The 22,886-nt window shown below is 44.2% G+C and overlaps 1 protein-coding gene across 1 annotated transcript in view; it reads right to left on the minus strand.

The window, feature by feature from the left end:
• The window catches only part of LOC111158666 (fibronectin type III domain-containing protein 1-like), a 100,067-nt gene that overhangs the window by 56,525 nt on the left and 20,656 nt on the right, over positions 1-22,886 (minus strand). The window contains 3 exon segments of the mRNA XM_022520859.1: positions 11,907-11,975; positions 12,422-12,508; positions 14,826-15,020. Coding sequence (XP_022376567.1) covers positions 11,907-11,975; positions 12,422-12,508; positions 14,826-14,973 — 304 coding nt within the window. The 5' untranslated portion in view covers positions 14,974-15,020.

Consider the following 22,886-nt stretch of genomic DNA (forward strand, 5'->3'; position numbering starts at 1 on the left):
CCATGTGCCATCCTGCCAACCACCTAACCTCTTCTGCCAAGGAATGTGAAGCAAGGTTCTGAGCTAGACAGACCCTCCTCAGCGCATGAGCATAATGCCTGGCACAGTAGGCATTAAGTGCGTGTGTATGTGCGAGCGCACACTTAAGACCAGACAGTATACACAGCAGGTAGCAAATGAGTAAGAGAAGGCCTCTCATCAAAGACTGTCCTGAGATCTCCTCCCACCATACACAGAGGTCACTGACTCTGCAAACCACCGAGTAAGGTGAAAATGGCCCCCTCAACACAGACCCCCATCTTCCAAACCTTGGTTTTAGGAAAGCCAACTGTAATTTTTTTCAAGTATTTTGAAATTTTCCTTTCTTTAATATTCTGGGATACATACCATCAACCATTTTCTTAAAATCTTTTATAGGTCATCTGGTAATCTTCTTTTAAGCTGATGCACACATTAAGAAAAGAAAAACTACCCATATGGTTCAAATTCACTTGCCATGAAATCATTTTAGTGTTTTCTCTAAGCCCCATGAAGTTTTTCTGATAAATCTCCCTTAAGTCTTCTATCATGAAAACAGGAAGTCACAATTGTCACAAGTGACCACATTCACACTGACCAGCACAGAGTATCTTTTAAACTTGGCAGGATACAGTCCCGCCTCCACTGCTCTTGGAACAACAGAATCAGGTAGATTACTCAGAACGGGTCCATCACAGAAGACCCACAGCACTTAATTACACACTGTCTCCTTGGCAGGGCAGCTGGGTGTGACGATTACCACCTGGATTATAGCAGACTCCAGAAAGCAAGACAGGATTAGAACATCTCTGCTGATCTCTCCTGCCAGCTACGAAAATTTGCAAATATTCTGAAGTTATACAGAATCAAAATCGGTTCTTTTCACAAAGAAAAAAATTTAAAAATCAAAGGATCAACAAGGTGCTGTGCCCATCTACGCTCCAGCACTGGCTGAACATGGTTGCTTCTGCATTCAGCTTCCACAGGCACCGAAGTCAGGGTCTGAATCCGAGTCTAGTACTCCCAGGCTGGGTGACTTTGAGAACCTTCACTGAAGCTCAGTTTCCTCTTCTGTAAAGTATAGACAGCATACGGAGTTTTGTAAGATAATCCACATAAGGCATTTAAAGCTGTACTTGGCTTCCATTAAGCACACATTAATTGTTTAATTAAATGTGTTTGAGACCGTGATAAAGATGAAACCCCTCATTTATCAGCTTCCCTGGATGGGTGTGCCACCCCTCCAGAACGTGAGCCATAGCTGGACCACAGAGCTTATGGTGATGCTTTGCACACAGGGGGCACAAAAAAATGTGTCTCAAAGAACCAGACATAAGCAGAAGAAAGTGCTATTGTCAAAGACTCTTCACACTGGAAACCTTCTCAGCTATGAGGTGGTCCAATCCAGCCCCCTTTTTCTGCACCATAAACTGGCAGTGCTATTCTTCATCAACATCTAACAATTATCAGTTACTCTGAGCAAGTCCCTGCTCTTTGTTGGCATAAAAGAGTCCATGACCACTGCTGTCCAGTGACCACTTTCCTCAGCCTGGTCTCAGGTAACAGGACATTCTCATTTTCCTACAGAACATCCACCGTCACTCAGCATACAGCTCCACTGAGCAGCCTGGCGCCCCACTTCACTGCCCACCCAGCTTCACAGACAGTCCCGATCCTCCTCTTCATGGCCCAAAAGGGCTGGCCTATGTGTTCTCTGGCTCTCCGCTCCCCTGTCCTCTGCCCCCAGCACCTTCCCCCAAATCCCCAAACATCAGACCCTGAGGGCAGCAGGGGCACCAGTCTGTACAGCAGGAAGGGGTCTAACCTCTGAGGCCAGTGCAGTGACCCTCATACCGCAGAGTGCATCAGACTCACCTGCAGGGCTTGTGAAAACACGCCCCAGCCTCCACCACTATCAGAGCCAGGTGCGAGTCCAAAGCTTCTGTGTACTTTTTTTTTTAAATTTTATTTATTTTTTAAATTTCTTTTCAGTGTTCCAGAACTTTTTTTTAAAAGAATTTATTTATTTGACAGAGAGAACAAGAGAGCACAGCAGGGGGAGCAGCAGAGGGAGAAGGAGAAGCAGGCTCTCCACCGAGCAGGGAGCCTAGTGAGGGACTCTGTGCCAGGATCCTGGAATCATGACCTGAGCAAAAGGAAGATGCTTAACTGACTGAGTCACCCAGGTGCCCCAGCTTACGTGTACTTTTGATAAATAAGCATAAAGAAGAGGAGGGAGGGCAGGAAAAGGGGAGGGAAGATGCATTAGAGGGTGCGCAGATCAACTGTGGACAGCCAGAACAGAGACAGGACGTGGGCTTTGCTGTCCCCACTCAGAGTATGGATTCCCTGCCACTGACATAGGCCCAGCCCCAGCATTGAGTGACGTCTGCCAAGGGCTCCTTCCTGGGAGAGTTCTGACTCGTCATCTCGAGACACTTCTGAATGTTTCACGAAACTCTCCTTCCACACCAACATATGCAACACTTAAACTGAAGTCTTTTGAATGCTATTGTTTTCTTTTCCAAAAAACATCCCAATAATCTGACTACTGGGTTTTTGTGTGATATTTGGATAGGCCTAGCTATTTAACAATAAGGAGAAAGGGTACCTTATTTCTTTATTTTAGAATAGTGACTGTCACTATGTTACCAACCTTCATAAATTACTGGATCCCTACCAGGTAGAAGGCATTTGACAAACGTCCTCACAATCACCCAAAAATGCCCTGTTTACAAAGTGAGGCTGAGGATGCTTAAGGCGGGATTTCAAAGCCAGACAGCAGGGGCAGGAAACTGGGCTGGAACTGCGGTCTGTTGGATCTGTAGCCCTCCTTGTCTCCACTTCACTCTTGTTCAGAAACTCCTAGTGGCTACAGAGTTGGTGCCACCAGCAGCCACACTGTGGCATAAGCCTGGTGCCTGCCCTGGGAGAAAGTCCCCCTTGGTACCTCACAGACACCTCGGGGTGAAGGATCTGGTCTGCTGCTCCAGGAATCACTGTCCATGACTTCCATGCCACAAGTATACCACTTATAGAAAATGCCAACATTGTCCCCAAGACCTCGCTGCTCTTAAGGGAAGTCAGTCCATCTGCTCCGTCAGGAGCCACTCATCACATGAGTCTCTTGACATTTGTACATTTCAGTGCTTTGGGAAACACCATGCAATGAAGAGCCCAGCACCTGGGCAGCCAAACCGATGGCCTGCCTGCCTGACTCATCCTGGGAAGCAGTTGGGACATGAGGGAGAACAGTTTTGCAACTTATACACATCTCTCCACCCTCAGAGATACTAAAACAGCAGTCTTGGGCCCACACGTAGAGGCAGTACATCCTCACTGTCTTTCCAGGGTTTAGGAGAGGACAGAAGATCTTGAAAGAAAAAAAAAAGAAGAGAAAAGAAAGAAAAACAACCTTGATCTCCCCTGAACACACCACGGCCAATGACTAATAATGTTATGGATTGTGGAAGTCCAAAGAGCCTTTCTAAAACATCAGACACTAACTCTTAAAACAAACAAGCCAACCTAAGTGTCTTTGGTCAAGCTTCCTCCTGCCCCAGGACCTGTCCAGTTCTTCATAGACTCTTCCCTCCTGCTCTCTGGGATCATGCATGGACACCCAGACTGTCACTGGATGAGGAGCCACAGGGCATCCGACTTGGCATGGAGTAGAGAAAGGACAGTGTAGTCAGAGGCCAACCGCACAGGCTGGTGTGAGGCTGCCAGCACTTGTGCCCTACAGGGTGACCGTCAAAATTCAGAGGACTGTCTCAGAAACAAAGCAAATACAGTAAGCCCTCCTGGAACCTCTCCACAGAGGTCATTTTGTCTTGTCTGCTGTCTGTTTCACAAGATTGTGGAATCCCTTTATCCCTTAGCAGAGCTCCTCAAACTCTTCCCTGAAGTTCATTTATCAGCAAAGAAGATGGTGCAATCCCAGAAGCCTGGTGCAAGGCAATGTATTCATAATCTTTTTCTCAAAATCCCACACATTTTGAAAGATCATCCAGAAAGCACTTCCTGTGGACGTGGCCAGTGTCTGCTGTGCCTTCATGGACTCCTGGCAGGGCAGCGTCCTCCCAGGTTCTGAGAAGCCCAGTCTGAGAAGCCGCAAGCACCCCTGGTACATGAGCAGCTTCAGGCTGGCATCCAAAGTGTCCATCCATGGCTGACTTTGACCCCAGCAGTGCTATGAATATCAGTAAAAATGACTTCATACTGGCAATGTCATCCCACAACACTAGGGCTGCAAAATGCCAGGTCACCCGAGATGGGTCTCTGCACAAGTTGGTGTGAAGTCCTGCCCCGGGCATGAGAATGAAGAGGTTCAGCAACTACTTCCATGGACACATCCCTCAGTTCTTACAGATCTTAAGCCTTTTGAGAGGCATCGCTCCCTACACTAAGCCGACCATCTTACTGTATAGGCAGAGCGAGGGTCTGCTTCCCACTCAGGACAGCAACTCATCTCTAAGCCTGGAAGGACGATACCAGCCACAGATGTCCTCAGCCATCTGTGACAGGAGCTTGCAGGGAACCCAGCCCTGGCCCAGCCCCATGGACACAGCATGAGGGGATCAGGGAGCTTCTTCGGCTGTGGAGGTCTCCTCCACTGGAGATGGGCAGGGGCTGTCACAGGAAGCATCTGCTCTGGATGCCTCTGGGGGTAATGTTGCCTCCAGAAGCTCCTCCTAAGGACTCATGAGGGCCACGGAAAGCAAGGGGAGCAACAGCCCATTCTTGATCTCCTCAACAGCTGAAATGCAGACATCTGGCATTTCTTCACCCTACAGTGTAACATGGGGTCAGCCTCCTAGACTATGGAAGCCAAGATGAAGGAGTGGGAAATATGCTGAGGAAAATTGTCTCTGTTCCAAGGTTTGTTTGGTTCAGTTTGTTTGTTTTAGTCTAAAGCTCTTCTGCCTTTCTTTCATTCAGGAGCAGGGCAGTAAGTAATGCATCTGTTTTCTGGAAATGAAAGACCTTGTTTCTATTGAGTGGCTGCTGATTAATTCAACTTTTTACTATGACCCAACATGCTCTTTGCAAATGAAAGACCTGGTTAGGATATATGAACAGGCTGGTAAGTTCAAAGAGAAGGGCTTTCTTTCAGGCCTAATACCTGCATTTGCAGGGATTCTATATAAGGACCACAGAGACCTCACAAGGGACATGCCTGACCTCTTTTTCACTCAGACAATGAAAGAAAAGCCCGTGATGGGTCTGCCATCAGACAGTGGCAACTGGCCCCCAAGATGCTAACCTCATCAGAAGAATTAGGTATATTAACGAGTGCAGGACATGAAGGCCACACATGTGGGGACAGTTCATCTTTCCAGCGTTCAGGCCCTGCCCTGCCCTCTGGGAGCAGCCACTCATCAGCCTCTGAAGAGAGCACCTACCCCACACCTGGGGAAACAGCCTCACTCTTGGTCGCCAGCTTCCTAGGCACTCACTGATGGGAAAATCTGTGAGCACATACTCACATTCATCGATGTGGAAGAAACGCACGGTATGCTGGGGGAAAGTCTCTCCAGTCCGCGACAGCTCCTGATTCCCTTCCAGGCATTTCTGTGGGGGCTGGAACCCCTGAGGCCTTTGTTCTGACCCAAGAACATTCTAATGGGAGAAGTTACACAGCTCTGCAAACAAGATTCCACTGCCTACATTTTCTTTGTTGAAAAATGGGCTTGCAGGCTGGGGAAGTTTACACTCTAATGGGAGAAGTGACTTTGGAATGAGGCACTCTGATAAGATGGGAGGCCCCAGAAAGAAGGGATATCCCCATAGCAGATGGAGCCTGCTGTATACACACCTCGTCTTCACAGACCAGCCACCTTGTGGAATTCCAATCCACAAATGTACTCCATGTCATTCCAAGACACTGAAGGCAAGAATTAGGATCTCTGATTGATGGCAGCACCCCTCTGTGGCCAACATTCTGCCCTGCCCAGGACCACCCCCAGCAGCAGCGGCTGAACTAGCCAGGGGTGACCCTGACCTTCTGACACCCCCCTCTGCATCTCGCACTGTCCTAGCCTAGACTTGTCACTTCTCATCTCCCCTCTCAAGGCGCAGACAGAGAGGAAGCAGCCTCCAAATGCACTTCTGTTTAGCAAGCATTTATGGAGCACCTACTGTGTGCTTGACCCAGGCCCCCGAGATACAAAGACGAGTAAATCAAAGCACCCTACCATTGAGGCAGCTCACCATCCAGGCTGGGGAGCAGAAACCGATTTTTGCCCTGTAAACTGCACTTAATAAAACTCATGATTGCATGAGAAAGCTACTGAGAAAATCAGGCCATAGACATTACTAATTCCCTGTGGGCCAGGGTGTTAATTGAAACTAGCGTGAGAAAATAGGACCATCTGATCATAATTACTTTAAAAATTCTGGACTGGGGTACACTTTAAGCACAAGTCTGGCACACAGCAGCCCCTGGTCTGGCTCCAGCATTATGGGATAGAGCCCCAAAGGGAGCAGCACTGTGTGCAAATGCTCACTGGTGTGCTACACCGGCACCTTTTACCCAGAGTGATGCCCACAGTCTAAATATGTTAACGGGGCCTTCTTCCTGGCTCACACAGTGGTGGTCTGCTATGCCATCACACACAGAGAAAGGGGAGTAGGTGGTACAGACAACGGGGCCCGTGGGAGACGTGTGTCTGGTGGATCACTGGAGACGATTCTTTATTCTGTGCACCTCCGTGTGCTCAGGCACAAATTCAACACCTAGGAACTGCAATTCAGCGTTTCTCCCTTTAATAATATGATTTTGATTTTGCTGACCCAAAACAGTCAAAGGAGTGGAGAAAAAGGCACAGAGTCATTTCTCAGTAATACAAATGGTTCCCAATTGCTTGCAAAGTTTAATCACCCAATAAAAGTGGTGGAATCAATACACTTTATGTCCTCAATTCACAAAATTTCCAAGCTGAAAGGAACCCTAGAACTTTAGAATAAAACTTAGAACCTGAGATGGTTCTTAGAAAGGAGACTAGAATCTTTCCATCAAGACCCAGCATTTCACAGCTGAGGAATCTGGATCCAGGATATATGCTGCAGCTGTAGCTAGGCCAGCCATGAAGGAGTGGACAGGGTGGGGAGTATAGCCTGGTGGTGACTATGCTCTGAAGTCAACAGGTCAGGAAAGGGCCCATAGCAGGACACTATGGTTACAATTTCCACACTCCACATCAGTCACATTTAAATAAATTGGCAAGAAGATACACCTGAAGGTCAGTGCTCGTTCTGATGAACTATTGATAGGAAAGGCAAGAATTCATAATTTTAGATTATGAAATACCCATTTCTCATATGACCATAGGTATTTCCTAATAAAAGGAATGCCAGGGAAGGAATAAAGATGCCAAACTGTGGTTTACATGGTTTCTTAGTTTCATCATTTCCATGTTAAATAATTCAACACCTGTTCAACAGCAGGTATCAGCCTTTTGAGGCAGGCACCGAGGAGACTAGTGGAGCGCCATGATGAACCCGAACCTACGCTTACCCTCAGGTCTGACCATGTGTGCAAAGCAGCTTCACATATATGAAGTCAATATTGAGGAGTCATGGGGACAGCAGTTCCCCTCAGAGACAAGAGGAGGGAAGGGAGATGAGGGTTTGGAAATCATGAGAAAGAAGAGGAGTGGTATGACGTTGATGACCTTTATTTCAAAGGGAGGCAGGAAGCAAGGCTAGAAGCAAGAGGAACAGGAGGAAGGAGACTGAGCAAAGTGGCAATATTTTAGACCTGACAGCCCATAGAAGAAAGGAAGTAACCTTAGTAAGGACAGAGAACAATTGCCAAACTGTGCTGAGGACCCAGTTGGAGTTAGCAGACCAGCTGCAAGGAGTCACAAATGTGCAGATCAGCTTAGCTCTTTGCTTCTCTCACAAGACTCAGAAATTCACATGCAAGAGGAAGTCAGGGAGTAGAGGCCCTAGTATGGGGACTAACAGGCCACTAAGGCTGTCCCAGGTCAGGGGAGCTGCAAAGCTGTCATGAGCAGGACCAGAAAAGACAAGAAATGATCCAGGAGACAGCTCTGGACTGTGGAAATGGGAAGGGTCTATGGACCCAAAGCCTGAGTCAGTCCAAAAGGGAGCTCAGGAGAGTGAGAGAGTTGAAAAAGTGAGATGACTATGGAGAGGAGCAACTCTACCACAGGCAGCAGGTAGTAGCAGCTGGAAACCACAAGGTGAGGATGTCACATGGGCCACCGCCATGGAGGATGCCCGTGTGGACAGACCATTGGGAGCCAAGCACTAACTTGCTATTTGTATTTGGGGAGAAACCCGGAGGTCTGAGAATGGGTGGGCACAGTTATGCTGGTACTGGTTGAGAATGGCCAAGGAGAACGGTGAACTCAAGTCGGAGCTATAATTTGTTTAAGAAACGAGCAAACTTCATGGACTGAAATATAATGAAAGAAAATATGAGGCAGAAATCAGACTTTTATCTCAGTATTATGTCTAGTTTGGGCGCCACAGCTTAAGGACACCATAAACAACTAGATTTTTAGAAAACCATCACCTTATTAAAAATACACATGATCCTATTGAGAACTAAAATTTTCCAGATGAAGAGCCTGCTGAAAGCAGAATGACCTGTGCGCCAAGTCCTTGGGTTGGTTGGAAGCAGAGCTGGGCTGTGGTCTTGTCCTGACCAAAGTGTCTGTCTTGGCACAGACCAGGTGACCCCACATCCGGTAACAGAAATGAAAAGCTAAAACAACTTCAGAAAAGAAGTCTGCAGGGAAGGCAAATAATAAGATCGCAATATCTGAAGGGACTTGGAACCTTTCTTCCCAGGGGACAAAACAAAGGGATGTGGGATTATATCTCAACATGAGGGATTTCACATTGAAATACAAAGAAAACTTTCTAACTAAAAGATATAACATGAGCTATCCAAAGCCAAAGCCAAAACTTCTGTCAGAGTTGCAGTTCTGCTTAGTCCTTCTACTTTCTGAGTCCTGAGGGCTTTCAGATTTGGACTAGTGACTAGTCAGACTCATTCGAGTTGACCTGCCATGTTCTTCCTCCTCTTCAAGCTCCCACTGGCCAGTGGTCCCCATACCATCTCAGCAACATGCCACCATCTTAGCACCTCCCCAACCTGGCTTAGTCTACATCTCAGTGTTGTTCATTTTTCAAAGAATTTATGATTCTGCTACAGGCTGAATTGTATCGCCACCACAAATTCATATGTGGAAGTCTTGACTCCGAATTATCCCAGTAAGTAACTGTCTTTGGAGACTGAACCTTTTAGGAGGCGATTAAGTTACAATGAGGCCATTGGGATGGGCCCTACTCCCACCTGGCTGGTGTCCTTTTAAGGTGTCTTAAGACAGCAAGAATGTGTGCTCACAGAGGAAAGCCAAGCCAAAGAGAGGCCTCATGGGAAATCAAGCCTGCTGACACCTTGATCTTGGACTTTCAGACTCTCAAACTGTGAGAGAAAATAAACATCTGTTGTTGCCACCACCCTCTGTAGTATTTTGTTATAGTGGCTCTCACAAGCAAATACAGATTTTGGGGTTATTTTTTGCTTACATGTTTATTGCCTTTCTTTCCCACTAGAATCCAGTCTTCATTAAGGCGAACCTTGTTTGTCTTACCCACTATTGTATCTGTAGCATCCAGACCTGCCTCTGGAAAGCCAATGACACTGAGTGAATGAATCTAGTAATTAGTGAAAGACATTGAGGTCGAGATAGGTCTCCACCTCAAAAAGAGGCCTTCTGGAATTTAAACTGAAACTACTGTTTCCAGCAAAGCAAAAGGATAGATTTTCCTCTGGTTTCAAATAAAACACTCAAAGAAAGTGAGATGTTACCAGTCAAAACACTAAAGGGAACCCCTGAGGCCTTCCCACAGGAGCCAATGCCAACGTCTACATTTTGAAGACAAATCCCTTCCTTTAAATGAAGATACCTGGAACACAAAATACTTACTTTGTTTAATAGGATTGTCATTTATTTAACCATTCCTCCGAACAGCAGCATAGCATATTTTTCCAAGCCTTATAAAAAAGGCATAGATGCATGCTGATCATTAGCTGATAATTTCTCATAAATTATTCTTAATATTTTTTTAAATGTCTTTTTCTTTTTATTGAATATTCTTAATATTTTTACTACCAGTGAAATGTTAATTTTTTTCTGGACCATTGTAACCAAGTCTGTGCATTCTGGTATTCATTTTTTTTAAAAGAAAAAATTCTGCTTTCTATCATATGCTGGAAATAGTTTCAGCTAGCAATTTCTTCCAGTATCTTTTTTATCATAATGTAAAACAAATATAATATTATGTATTACAGAAGAGTGCTCTTTGGCAACTAGGGCATACAAAGTCTTCTACAGAGAGAGGTTAAACGATTTCACAGTATGCAAAACCAATAATGAGTTGGAGCATGATTGTCTGTGGGTCCCAATTCCCAGTGTTTCTGTAACCCAGCACTCACTCAGAAAGGCCAGAGACACTCATACACACACAGGCACACACACATGTTTTTATTAAAGAAGTCATCAGAAATTAATTACTTAAGAAAAAGCAAAAGAAAATTACTTGTTCTAAAACCACAGTCATTCAGAAAACTTTATCAGAAAAATTGTAAAAAATAAAATGGTCATTTAAAATACAAGATTCCAATACAAGGCACTGAACATCTGTCAGTAAAAAGTTTACATACGCCTCTTCAGGCTAGAGAATCTCGGAATAAGTACCCTTGCCTATGTTGCACATTCCCTAGGTGTACTACCATCATGGCTACTCCTCGTTGTCATCATTCTCTCAGTTTTGATCTTAGCCCTTTGCTCTTATCCCTCCTGTCATCCTCATACTCTCTCTCAGCTTCCACTCACTCTGGAGCATGACTCTGGAATCCATGCCCACCCCTTAGTTTTCTTTTCCAACTTTCATCTCCCTGCCTCCAGTCACCTCCACGATGTCTCCCTTCCAATACCCCATGGTAGCCGCAAGTCCAACATATTAGAACAAAAGCACATCACCTTTCTTTGAAAGCCAGCTTCCTTTTCAGGTTGCTTCATTTTTCTAACCCCTTTCTGTGGAAATGGGACTTTGAAACTGCCTACACCCATCAAAGCTGACCTGAGAAGTTGATTATGGTCATTGGTTTCAAGGTACTCACCTTCCTCTCAACAACACCACCAGATCGATGGACTTAAAAAAATGGTTCATAGAATAGAATACAGGTCCTCACCATATTGCCTTTGGGATATTATCCAACCACACTCCAAAATAACTGCACTCATTTTGCATTATTTTTTCACCATTAATCAAATATATTCAAAAAATACAAGAAATGAAAACACTTCTCCCAACAAGCAAAACAATATGACTAGACAACATCAACATCCAAATGATAAAACAGACATATATACAAATATGGAGCAGAGATGGAAGGTAGGTGCTCTGACATACCACAAAATATCCCACGCTCATAAGAACAGAGAGAAAGACTTGATGTCATACATTTGCCAATAAAAGCCACTTCTTGGTGGATTTTATTCATTTATGCCATCCGCAGGTAACAGAGCAGTAAACATCCTTATCTTGGCCAGGGCTGCCATCTCAACGACCATATTTGCCTGTTAACAGTGCAACAGTATCCCCAGATGTAGACGCAGACAATTCCCCACACCAGAACACAAAAGAACAGTGGAAAATGAGCAAACATGGGCGAGAGTCTGGGCCATCAGGTGCAGAGCAGATTGACCGAAACCGTGTGCCATGTGTGTTAGTTTAGCGATGGGAACTACATGAAGGTTGGTAAGCAATGTGTGTGACAGAAGCACAACCTTCTTGCGAGACGGTGCTTCAGTGAAGACATGAACCAAAGGAGGACATAGTACCTGTGACGGTTTCATTAAATGGTCCTGGACCCTTAATGGGAAAACCATCAATCTGGATCCATTCACCTCCTAAATGAGGAAAATGCAACTTCATAGTTAGAAACGAGGACGATCGGATTTTCCACATTTCAGTGCAGCCCTAATATATGTTTAGTGGTCTTTTCAACAGTCCTCAAAAAAAAAAAAAAAAAAAAAAAGGATCCGCTCAGGCCACATCAGTAACAAGGCACCTAAGCTTTCTGGACAGCACATCTTTTGGTCTTTGGCACATGGCTTACTCTAATGAGTACTCAAAAAATTTAGGACAAACCACTAACAACCTACATTAAAATTACTTTAAAAGAAGGAATAAGTCTCTCCTAGTTTTCCACCTTTCAACTTGCTGTACAAGTCATTCTTGCTCAGGAACTCTAATTTAAAGATTCTAAATTTGTATAGATATGAGAAAGCAAAGAGGGATGTTTCTCCCCATCTAAGAAACAAAAATACAGCCTCCAATTCTAGGTAAGACTTACCAGGCGGGCTTTCAGCTCTGTAAACTGGACGGCTCACTCCATTGTGGTTTTCTGCAGTAACCAGCACAAAGTATACTACCCCCGGCTCTGAAACATACGGTTTATATCAAGCCACCATTTCAAATCTCCAAGAATGACAGTTTGATTCACTAACTGTCTCCCTTACATAACCAAATATAAAAATCTGAATTAAGTGACAAGTCTAACTACAGCTTTCTCTCTCTCTTTAATCAATATCACTAATAATCCTCTCATGCAACAGAAATACACCTAACCCAAAGAACACAAAATTTATTTAGTACAAAGTACATGGCATGTCTAATAAACCTGGGTGCATAAGCAGTCAACAGAAGCGGCTTTTGCAACTGTGAAATTAATGTAGGAAATAAGAAGCCACCATCCACTAACTAGGTGTTTTATAGCCTACAGTGACAGTAACTGCAAGTAATATCTCCCCCTGGAAGCTTCAAACAGAAATCTCCAACAAATATAAAGAAAATGTCAGGGTAACTCATAAAATTTATCACACGGAAAATCTTCATTGCAATACATAAAGCTTCATGAAATTCTCTCCTTATGATAATAAAATACTCTCTTTACTAGGTCTGCATGTTGTCTTTGACCATTTCAACAAAGACCTAGAGAAACAGCTGCTGGAAACTTGGACATGCTAATCTTGAAATAACTGGGCTTCATTTCGACTTGTATCTAGGGGTCAAGTTCAAATAGCCGTGGTCTCTTTGGCTGAGCTCCTGAAGTCAGTGGGACGGGAAGAGAAACCGAGAGGCCACATTATCGTGTGAGTGAGCCCTGAATTTGCAAAGGCAGAAAGGAAAACTCCAGTAATGCTGGTTTTCCTGAAGATGAATTACTGTGAAAAGTAAATGAAGGTGCCAGTTCCTTGGAGAGATGAAAGTTTGCTGGTATTTGCCCAGACGGACAGTTGGAGAGATAAGGGTTAGTTGTGTCAAAGGCAAGAAGCATCTGTACATTTCTCAAGGTGTTAAGTGTTCCCATAACGGAACCTCGGTTCTCAAGCCAGAGGCCCAACGGGAAAGACATGGCAATGCCATCGAGCATCCCTGCTGTGCTCCAGGTCGGTAGGACCTCTGTCTGACTGCGGGAGGGCCTGGTGGTATTTCAGGTATGGCACAGTCTGACGGACTAACTGGGGACTGCTCTCTAAGGTCAGACACATGGAAAATCATGCTTCACCAGGCACTTTCTCTCTTCATTCTGAGGTAATTCGTATTTCAAAGAAATTTAATCCACATGTCTCTGATTCCTGTTAACTCATCAGTGAGTTACTTGGGAGACACTTTGTTTTTCAGTAAGTTCCAGGGCTCTCTTTCTGCATGTTTTTCTTCTCTGCAGTGATCATAACAACCTAAGTTTTGAACAAGCAAAGATGACCCGGCTCATGCCTCGGGCCCAACAGAATCTCCATTTAACCTCACTGTCGGACTTTGTAGGGTCATACTGATGTGGAAAATATTCAGAGAAATGAACGTTTAGCTGGAACCAAGAAGAAGAAAATCCGGCTCCCTTTATGTTCATTCTATATACTTTCTGCTCCGTTACTCAGAAAGCCTAACATATATAATGTTATATATGCAGGAGGTGGAGAGGGAGAAAGTGTGTAGACTATGGCCAGGAATGTGAGGAGCCATAAGTTGATTTTGATCCACTAAAGGAAGGCAGGAAAATGGTAACCTGGCACAGGAGACCTGGTTGTCAGAGATGCTGACTTCTGTTACTTCCTTACAATCCATCATGAGGTTGGATTGTAGAATAAATGCGAGTTTCAGGCTCATGGGATCAAAAAAGCAAATGATAGAGGATCCCAAGGAAGCAGATCAAAGGCTAAGTTCAAAACACCTATGCCTACACTAATAAAACAATATATTTAGGAAAATTTTTAAATATTGCAGACTTTCAGAATCAACTTTAATGGGGTGGAGGGATGTCGCATCTTTGAACCAGATGTGGCTAAGTGTGACATATCACACACACCCTCACAGGGACATATTATTTGAGTAATCTCTAATTGATTTATAAATTAGAAATCTCAAGATTAGGCTACAAAGTAGTTAAGTTCCTATGAAACAAAGTACCAACATGTTTTCCAAAATCACATTCAGAAACTAAAAATGCTGGTTTCCTAGATCTATTTGGAGAGCTATCCAGAAATACTTGAGTTAAAATGCAGAATGAGGAAGTCCAGGGGCAAGATAAAGGTTGAGCAACAGCCTCATGACCTTGGCTACCTGTTCTCAACGAACCATGAGTTTCCTGGAGCCTGGCCACACTGTGTCTCACAAATAGCCACCCTACCTAAGAAGGGAACTGAGAATGTTGATGTACAGTTAGTTCTGACTGGGAACAAGACCAGAGTGTCACTTACCCACATCATCAATAAGGAAGGAGTACGTCTCAGCATTCACCTTGATGTATTTAAGACTTTTCAGTGACTTCCCATAGGCAATGTTGTAATGCTCCACGGGTCTACTGGTAGCATCTTTGGGTGGGTCCCACGTGACTTTCAGGCCCATTTTAGTGGACAGCAGTTTCACATGCCTTGGCTTCAGTGGGTGGTCAGCTATGCAAACAGCGCAACTATCAACTTATGGGAGCGGCAGATTGTGAAAACGAATTTTTTCCCAATGTTCTCTGATATTGTTATCAAAAGAGCAAATGACTTTTAATTTGTCTGGTCCTAAAGACTTTAAGTATAGTCATGATTGAACATCGTTATAGTATGAGAGCAAAACAAACATATCAAACCCACAACTTTCATGTGTTTTGGATAACGGTGGGTGGTAAATTTAAAACAAAAGTGAAACAAATCAAAACAAACTCTAGGCATTCTCTGGCTTGATCATGTTGCCTTGCTAGTGCAGGAATAAGAATTCATAATTTGACACACTCTCCAGAGGCATTCATATATCAAATAAGCTCTTAGTATATTCTGTAAGGTCCAGATGGATGATCTTTAAAGTACCTCCAAAAAGAACAACATAAAATTGTCATGATGAGGATGACTATCCATTGTATCCAAAGCATTCATTTCCACAAAGAAAAAAACCAAGATCATCAATACCTTGAAAGGGAGGAAAACCTCTGGTTCATCTGCATAGAGCTAATTTAAATGTTTCCATATTTTGTCCCAGAAGAAAAACAAGTTATTAAGAAGCATAGTTACATTTTTATCTTCAGTTATGAGGTTCCACAAATGTATTCTTGATTTTGAAAAATAACCCAAACAAAACATAACATTTTGTCAAACAAAACCTCTCAGCTCGCATTGTAACAGATCCTGCAACATCGCATAGTATAAGTAGACGCTAAACATTCACACAACAGTCAAACAAATTTTAGGCAAACCTGGATCTGAAACTGTTTATTCAATGATGGAAGGACCTCTCAGGAAAGAGAAAAGTAATCTAAGAAACCCAGAAAACCTTTAAACTGAGTAACATGAAAAAAAATGAATTTTTTCATGTGATGACACATGGATTGGTTAATATGTGATTTTAATACTGGATGAAAATTCTGAACACCATAAGCACAGATGATGCTGGCATACATCACTCATCCCTCCCCAAATTGCCCCACTGCCTCAGGAGTAACACCATGGAAAAGGAGAACTCATATGGTCCCACTCAAAGAAATCCAAGGAATGGAAAAGAAGAGAATGAATCTGGGGGCATCTGGGTGGCTCAGTGGGTTAAGCCTCTACTTTCAGCTCACGTCATAGTCCCAGGGTCCTGGGATCGAGCCCCACATCAGGCTCTGCTCAGCAGGGAGCCTGCTTCCTTCTCTCTATGCCTGCCTCTCTGCCTACTTGTGATCTCTGTCTGTCAAATAAATATAACCTTAAAAAAAAAAAAAGAAGAGAATGAATCTGATGATGTCAAGGCAGTAAAGAAAGAGTGCCTATTTTGGAGACAAAAGCATGTTGTCAGACTCCATGCAAGAAGCAAAATCCACAAAGCCTCCCCTCCCCGGTTCCAGGGACGAGGGTCCCATAAACCCACAATGGGAGAAATCATAGACAAGAAACCTAGTGCTTGCTACAAAATTTTGAGTTGAGGACATTGTACACACAAGGCGCCGGTGACTTTCTTGGAATATAATAGCAATCATGGTTACTCTTCAATCATTCTCATGTACCCTTCCCTCCTCACCCAGGAGAAACCTTCCAGAACTTACTTAGCCAGAGGACTGGGGTTCCCTTCTCTAAGTTTCCTTTCTTTCCCCCAAGACTTCACTATGAAACCTCTCCTCTTTCCCTGCCATCTGACTAACCAGCTTTTTTCTAGTTGTGATCCCTATTTCCTCCAACAGCAGCAATCAGTCCCAGGAATTCAGTATTTCACATAGACTGAAAGGTGTTCAAGAGCAAAGCAAGGTTCCCCCCCCCAAAATGGCAAAGGGATGCTCACAGTTGGGCATCCTCCTAAGGAAGGAAACAAACAAATGAATATGCGAATGACGTTTTTCTCTATAGTTCGCTTCCAAATCTCCCTAAGGGAAAGTTATGTCCTGGACACACAGCCGAAAACAAGAGGTCAGTGACCCCCAAGCACTGTCACATCTTCTCTTGGGTGTAATGATTCAATCAGTAAAAAATCAGTACCATCTGCCTAGGCCTGAAAACGATTGAATTTAATTACTGATACTCTGAAGAGAAGACCAGTTTATAAATATACTCACTGTTCTTCCCAGCCCTGCCTTGCATCTATCCTTGGACGCAGCCTAGAAGGGTTTCCAGCTTATATGAGAATCCACATTCAAACCGTTCCGTCAGCCCAGCATATGGGGAGACATTCCAAACCTTCAAGGAGCATATGCACAGAGATATGCAAAGTAAAGAAGGGCAAGGGGGAAATACCTCTGGGTTGCCAAAATCGAATGACTATCGTTTACGGGACTTACACAATCGGAGCTTCCAACTGTGTCTGTGCATGGGTTTGTTTGTTCTTTTCTTGCCAATGACCAAGTACCGTCAGCATGTCTCCACTTGATAATTGCCTGAGCCAGCATTTGTATGCTGAGAGAAAAGCCATATGGTGTGCAACGATGGTAAATACAAATGGACCGGAGGTGGGGCGGTTACGGAGTGTCCACCACCCACCTCCCACTACTCTGAGCACCTAACCCAGAGTTACATGAGGTGCTCAGAACACACACCACCTGGGAGGTGTCATTTATTCCCTCCATATTCCAGACGAAGAAAGAAGGCCGGGAGCAAGGTTAGGGTTCACCCAGAGTCACACAGCTGCACCAGAGCTGGAGCCAAAGGCAAGCCCTGCTTTGTTCAATTCCCAAGCCCAGCTCTCCCTTCCCAGCTCACAGACCCTCAGAAGCCGCTCCTGCCCGGATATGACCTGTGACCACTGCTATCGAAAATTAATTAATTTAGGAAGCCACCACCATTCTAAAACAAATTACGAGCCTCCAGAGCGGGGTTTATCATCTCTCCCACCATGCCACTTTCCTCTCTGGGGGACACTCCTGCCCCCCATACACCGTCATGGCACCTTGCGCTGGGTGTCCTCATCCTCCCCCCTTTCTGGAAGGAATGGAAGAAGCAGAGCATGTGCTCTCTCAGGGACATTTGCATTCTTATGACAAAACTTAAGACCAAAGACTTTTCTAATAGTGACAATTTAGGCCTCAGAGAGTTGCCTAATGAAGGTCATTTGTGAATAAAGATCTCTGGGAGACCTGGAAATCACATTTTCAAGGCAGTTCCTTCAGTTTCCTTAAGATAAGTCCTGAATTTAAGGTTTTCCAAAGGTGCTAGGCCAATCTACCATGACACTTCCTCCCACCCTCCCCTCCCAGCACACACAAATTGGGTCAGTTAAACAAACTGTATGGTTGCTTGATTAGCAGATATTTTCACGCCCTGGATTGTTATCTACTTTGATATTTCAAACTGGTATCATTTTTTATGCTTCCTGGTAAACATCATCTGTGTCTGCTTAGAAAGAATTGGAAGAAGAGAAGGAGAGAGGGCTGGGTGGAAAGCCATTTTTGCTGTCCAGCCCCACCCAGAGCCCCTCACTCTCAGAGAACTCATCAAACCATCATCTACCAGTGGAACAGTCAGTCTGGGCAGGCACAAATCAATGTATGTGCACTTGAATTACTTGACAGAAAGCTTCTTCTTGGGACTAGAAATGTGACCATATGTTCTATTCTTGATGATTGTTTCTGTAGGTCTCCTGATTTCATTCCTTACATGTGCAGTCAAGGCATAAAGTCTGTGAAATTGGTTTCCAGGTCTGCAGACTGCATTCTGATTCTGTGCTGTGGGATCAGTATTCTGGGAGCAAAAGGATGAAATGTGACAAAGTGATTCCTGATTTATTCTAACTGTTCTTAGAAATTTAGACCAGACCACCCTCTCTGCTAGATAAATGCCACACATAACATTTTGTAGCAGTTTTCTGTATTCTTATCTGATAAAGATGATACCGGGTACATTCTTTAAAACTATAAATCCCATGAACTGCCTCTCTAAAAAGGAAAAAACCCAAAGTCAAGACAACAGGAATTCTATGACCCAGCAAAGGGAACATGGGGAGGTAACCTCACAGAGCCTCCATGACAGGTTAGGGCTATAACAAGTTGTTTTTTCCTTCTCCCCAGGATACAAAATGAGGAAATGAGCTTAAGCGGCAACCTAAGGGATGCTAGGTTAAGTCAAAAGAATTTTCTGCCCGTGCCTTTTCCCATTTCTCCCCATTCAAGGAGTCTTTGAATGGAGCAGATGATAAGATGATCCGGACAGAAGAAGGAAGCGAGTAGAGTCTGCTATGACTCCAGCAATTTCATACCATGAGAAAGTCACTTCCATAGTTCATGCCAGTAAACATTATCCAGATTCAAGGATATTTTGCCAAGTACCAAGCGGCAATGGTATTTTGGTGATCTTTCAGATGCCCAGCAATTGCCAGGCTGGATGTTTTAGAGCCATGGCTCCAATGAGACCTCTACTGGTTTGTTCGGGAACAGACAATATGGACACAGTCAGCACCTAGAATTGTAGTGGCCTCCTCCAAACTTCCGGTCTTATCCAAGAGTGCTCTAGGAGGCCAGTTTATTTCCAGGGTCAAAGTATGAATCCACTTTTGTTCAAGGATGGAGACCAAAATTCCAATGACTCTGGAATGTCTGTCTTTATTAGGTCTTCAGCTTTCACAGAGTGACCTCAAGGGGTTCTCCAGGGCTGAAGAATGCCCTTGGGAAGCCAGAGCTAGATTCCCAGGGCCAGGCTGGCCTGACCAACATCTGCAGGGCTCATTTCTCACAGTGGATAGGGATATAACACCTCACCTGGCCCTTGCTCACCTTCCCACTCTGGCATCTTACTCACTTTAGGTACAGATCTGTTCAAGGACTCATATCTCACTGTCAGACCTCCCTCTGTTCCTTGAGAGGCATAAAGGCTCTGAAAAATAAAAGCTGGCCTGGGTTCCAGAGAAGAAAGGAAGGCCCATCCCAGGATGGCTTTGGGGAAGGGAGTACGGGATGCTACACAGGCTTTGGCTACTAGCAAAATCGATGACAGCTACATGTCCAGCACTGGCCTAACCATCCCAGACCAACAGTCCCTACTGTCTACATGAGGGTCCCATGTGAGTTCCAACTGGAACGTGTTTAAAGTGAAACTCAGTATCTCACTTCTCTTTGCCTTGCTTCAGACACCACCACCCATCCGCAAGTGTACAGGCACAACCACAACGAACAAAAATACATAATTCCTAGCAAGGGAATTCTGAGAAGGGCTATTTCTCAGAATAAAGGAAGGGAAGTTCACAATCAGTTGATAAAATGAATCAATGGTAAAAGTAATCCAAAATGCACACAATTCATGGAGAAATCATGCCTTGAGTGAGGACTGTGATTCAAAACAGTAAATGAATATTTCTGGATCCAAAGTGCTGGTTTGCTAGTTTCTTTGTTTCATGACTTCATCAAAGTCTCTGAATTGGTGAAAAAAAAAAAATCAAGCCATCAGGTTTATTATCGATAAGGTTACATTAGAGAGGGCGGATCTGACATGGGACCATCACCGTGCTTCCTGTCTCCCTCCCCTCAGGACACAGAGGGGAAAGCCAAGCCTACAGAGCAGACCCCTCGGGGCCACTGCCTCACAGGTGGGGGGAGAACAACAGCCCTGAGACACCACCCAGTGCCTTCCCATGTAGAAGTCAGAGAGGAACCAAATGCAGCCTTCCACCAGGAAGGCAGACCTGAAGAGGACGCTCATATGCCTGTGTCTTCCAACGCATTAATACCATGGAGTAGAGAGAGTAGACCAAGAGAGACTGGACTCTAGTCCCTCAAGCCTCAGATACAGCAAGTCTCAGGGAGGATAGGGAGCACAGCATGAGGCCAGAGGCCAGAAGTGAAACATGAGGTGAGGAAAATGGAAGTCCCCTTAACATGTCCAGCAGGCTATTCGCTGGCCCCACTGGGCATGACCATTAACCTGAGTCAAGTGTGGCTGCTTCCTCAGAGAGAGGATCAAGACCACTTGTCCCACCTTCAGGGGCCTCTGCAGGACTAATCACTGTCCCATTATTATGCTCTTGGGGTGAAAGTTGGGGATCCTTCCAGACCCCAAAAAGCTCTGAGATGAGGAAGGCTCACTCCAAAGAATGAGCCTTCCTCATTTGGTCAACTCCAAAGCCACACTGACCTCTAGGCTAAAAATCCACTCTTGCCTGTCCTTTCCAATCTCATATTTTGACCAGTCCATGCTGTCCAAAGTAGTCCACCAGAGTTTAAGCAATGGGATGATATATCATACACATATTCTGATAATATAATACCAGCAATATAAAAATGTTCCAATTTCAATGTAAGTTCATCCCATTATGAAATTCCTAAGGAAAATTTAGAGTGCAAGAGTGAAGCCTTCTGGGTCTTACAGCTTAAAATCTAAAGAAATTGAGGTCTAAGTTTCTTTCCACTCTTACTTCCCGTTCTGTCTAGCCTCGGCCAGAGGAGATTCATTTAGTGCCCAGATGGGGTCAGAGCCCCTGCCATCCTTCTCTGGTACTGGTGTGAATTCTTCAGGATTCCCTGATGTAAAAATAATCAAATCCAAAGTCTTCCACCTGCCTAAATTCTTAAAGAGCCCCAAGACCCTCAAATCTCTATAAGCCAGCAAATCCAAAATGTGCAGTGTAAAAAACACATATTATGTTTGTCTCTCCAGTGAAGTCTCTCCTGGTTCTGGTAATAGACTTCTGTTCATGTGAGCTCAGATGGCTCAGGAGACTTCACTGGAATCGTTCTAACTGGAACCAGACCCTGGGCACCGCCTCTGCTTTCTAGTCATGAGGCTGTGGCGGCAGCATCTTAGAATTGTTAGTGACAGCTTTCATGTCACACGGAGAAGAAACCAGAAATGGTCAGAGTGTCCAGAGGCTGTTAGAGTCCTGGTTCCAAGGTTCAATCCTTAAGGCCAGCTGAACCCCCTCACTTCAGGACATACACCTCCACAAAACAATGAATTTGGGGACTTATATGAGTTCAAGTTGGGGTTTTGGCCACTTGCAGTCAGACCCTGATGGATTAATCAAGATCTTCTATGAAAGTCAAAAATAACTTTCTTGAAGCTACCCCAGTAGCCAGTACGTTTAGTCACAAAACGCTGCCAGTGTGCAGACAGACACCCCCCCCCAAAAAAAAATTAAAGCAAATACCAGCCAGGGATGGCTGCCATTCCTAGCTGAGGGCTCTGTGCAGCCCACGCAGTCTGGCAGTTGATGCTGAGGAGAGGAGTAGACAAACTTGGTTAAGAAGGAAACCCCCAAAGGAATGTTAAGAGCTTTTGATATAAACTAATACAGTGAATCTTGGAACACTGAGAAAAATAAAATAAAATTAAGATGTTAAAAAAAAGAAAGAAACTAGTCCCTTAAAACCCCAAAAATTTTAAAATTATTTCTTAAGTATACTAAGGATTGCTCTTTAATGCAACAAAACCTTCGTGTTTATTTAAGTCTCCCTACTTTGTCTGTGTTTGAAATGCAAGTTTTACTTTCCACTGGAAACCGCCAAATACTTCCCAGACTGAAATGAAGAAAACACAGATGCAACCATGAGTGTTTGACCAAAAATTCAATCAATAAGCCAGAAAAGGTTAGGATGTAAACGGGGGGGGGGGGGGGGTTTGAATCAGTGTGATCTACAACTTTGAGACTATAATTCCAAGGAAAGGTGGAAAAATTCAGCCCTTATCCATAAGATACCAGACATAAAAGGAATAGTCACAAATGTAGAAACAACCAGATGGTCGGCAACACATGGGCAAAACACTGGAATGCCCGGCCAACTTTTAATAACTTGTCAAATGGATGGAATTATATTTGCCAAATAATTATGATGCTCCCCTCAAAAACAAACAAGGACAACCAAAAAACAAAACAAAACAAAACAA

This window comes from Enhydra lutris, unplaced genomic scaffold (genome assembly GCF_002288905.1).
Source record: "Enhydra lutris kenyoni isolate GAN:26980312 unplaced genomic scaffold, ASM228890v2 scaffoldscaffold62, whole genome shotgun sequence".
Taxonomy (NCBI): Eukaryota; Metazoa; Chordata; class Mammalia; order Carnivora; family Mustelidae; genus Enhydra; species Enhydra lutris.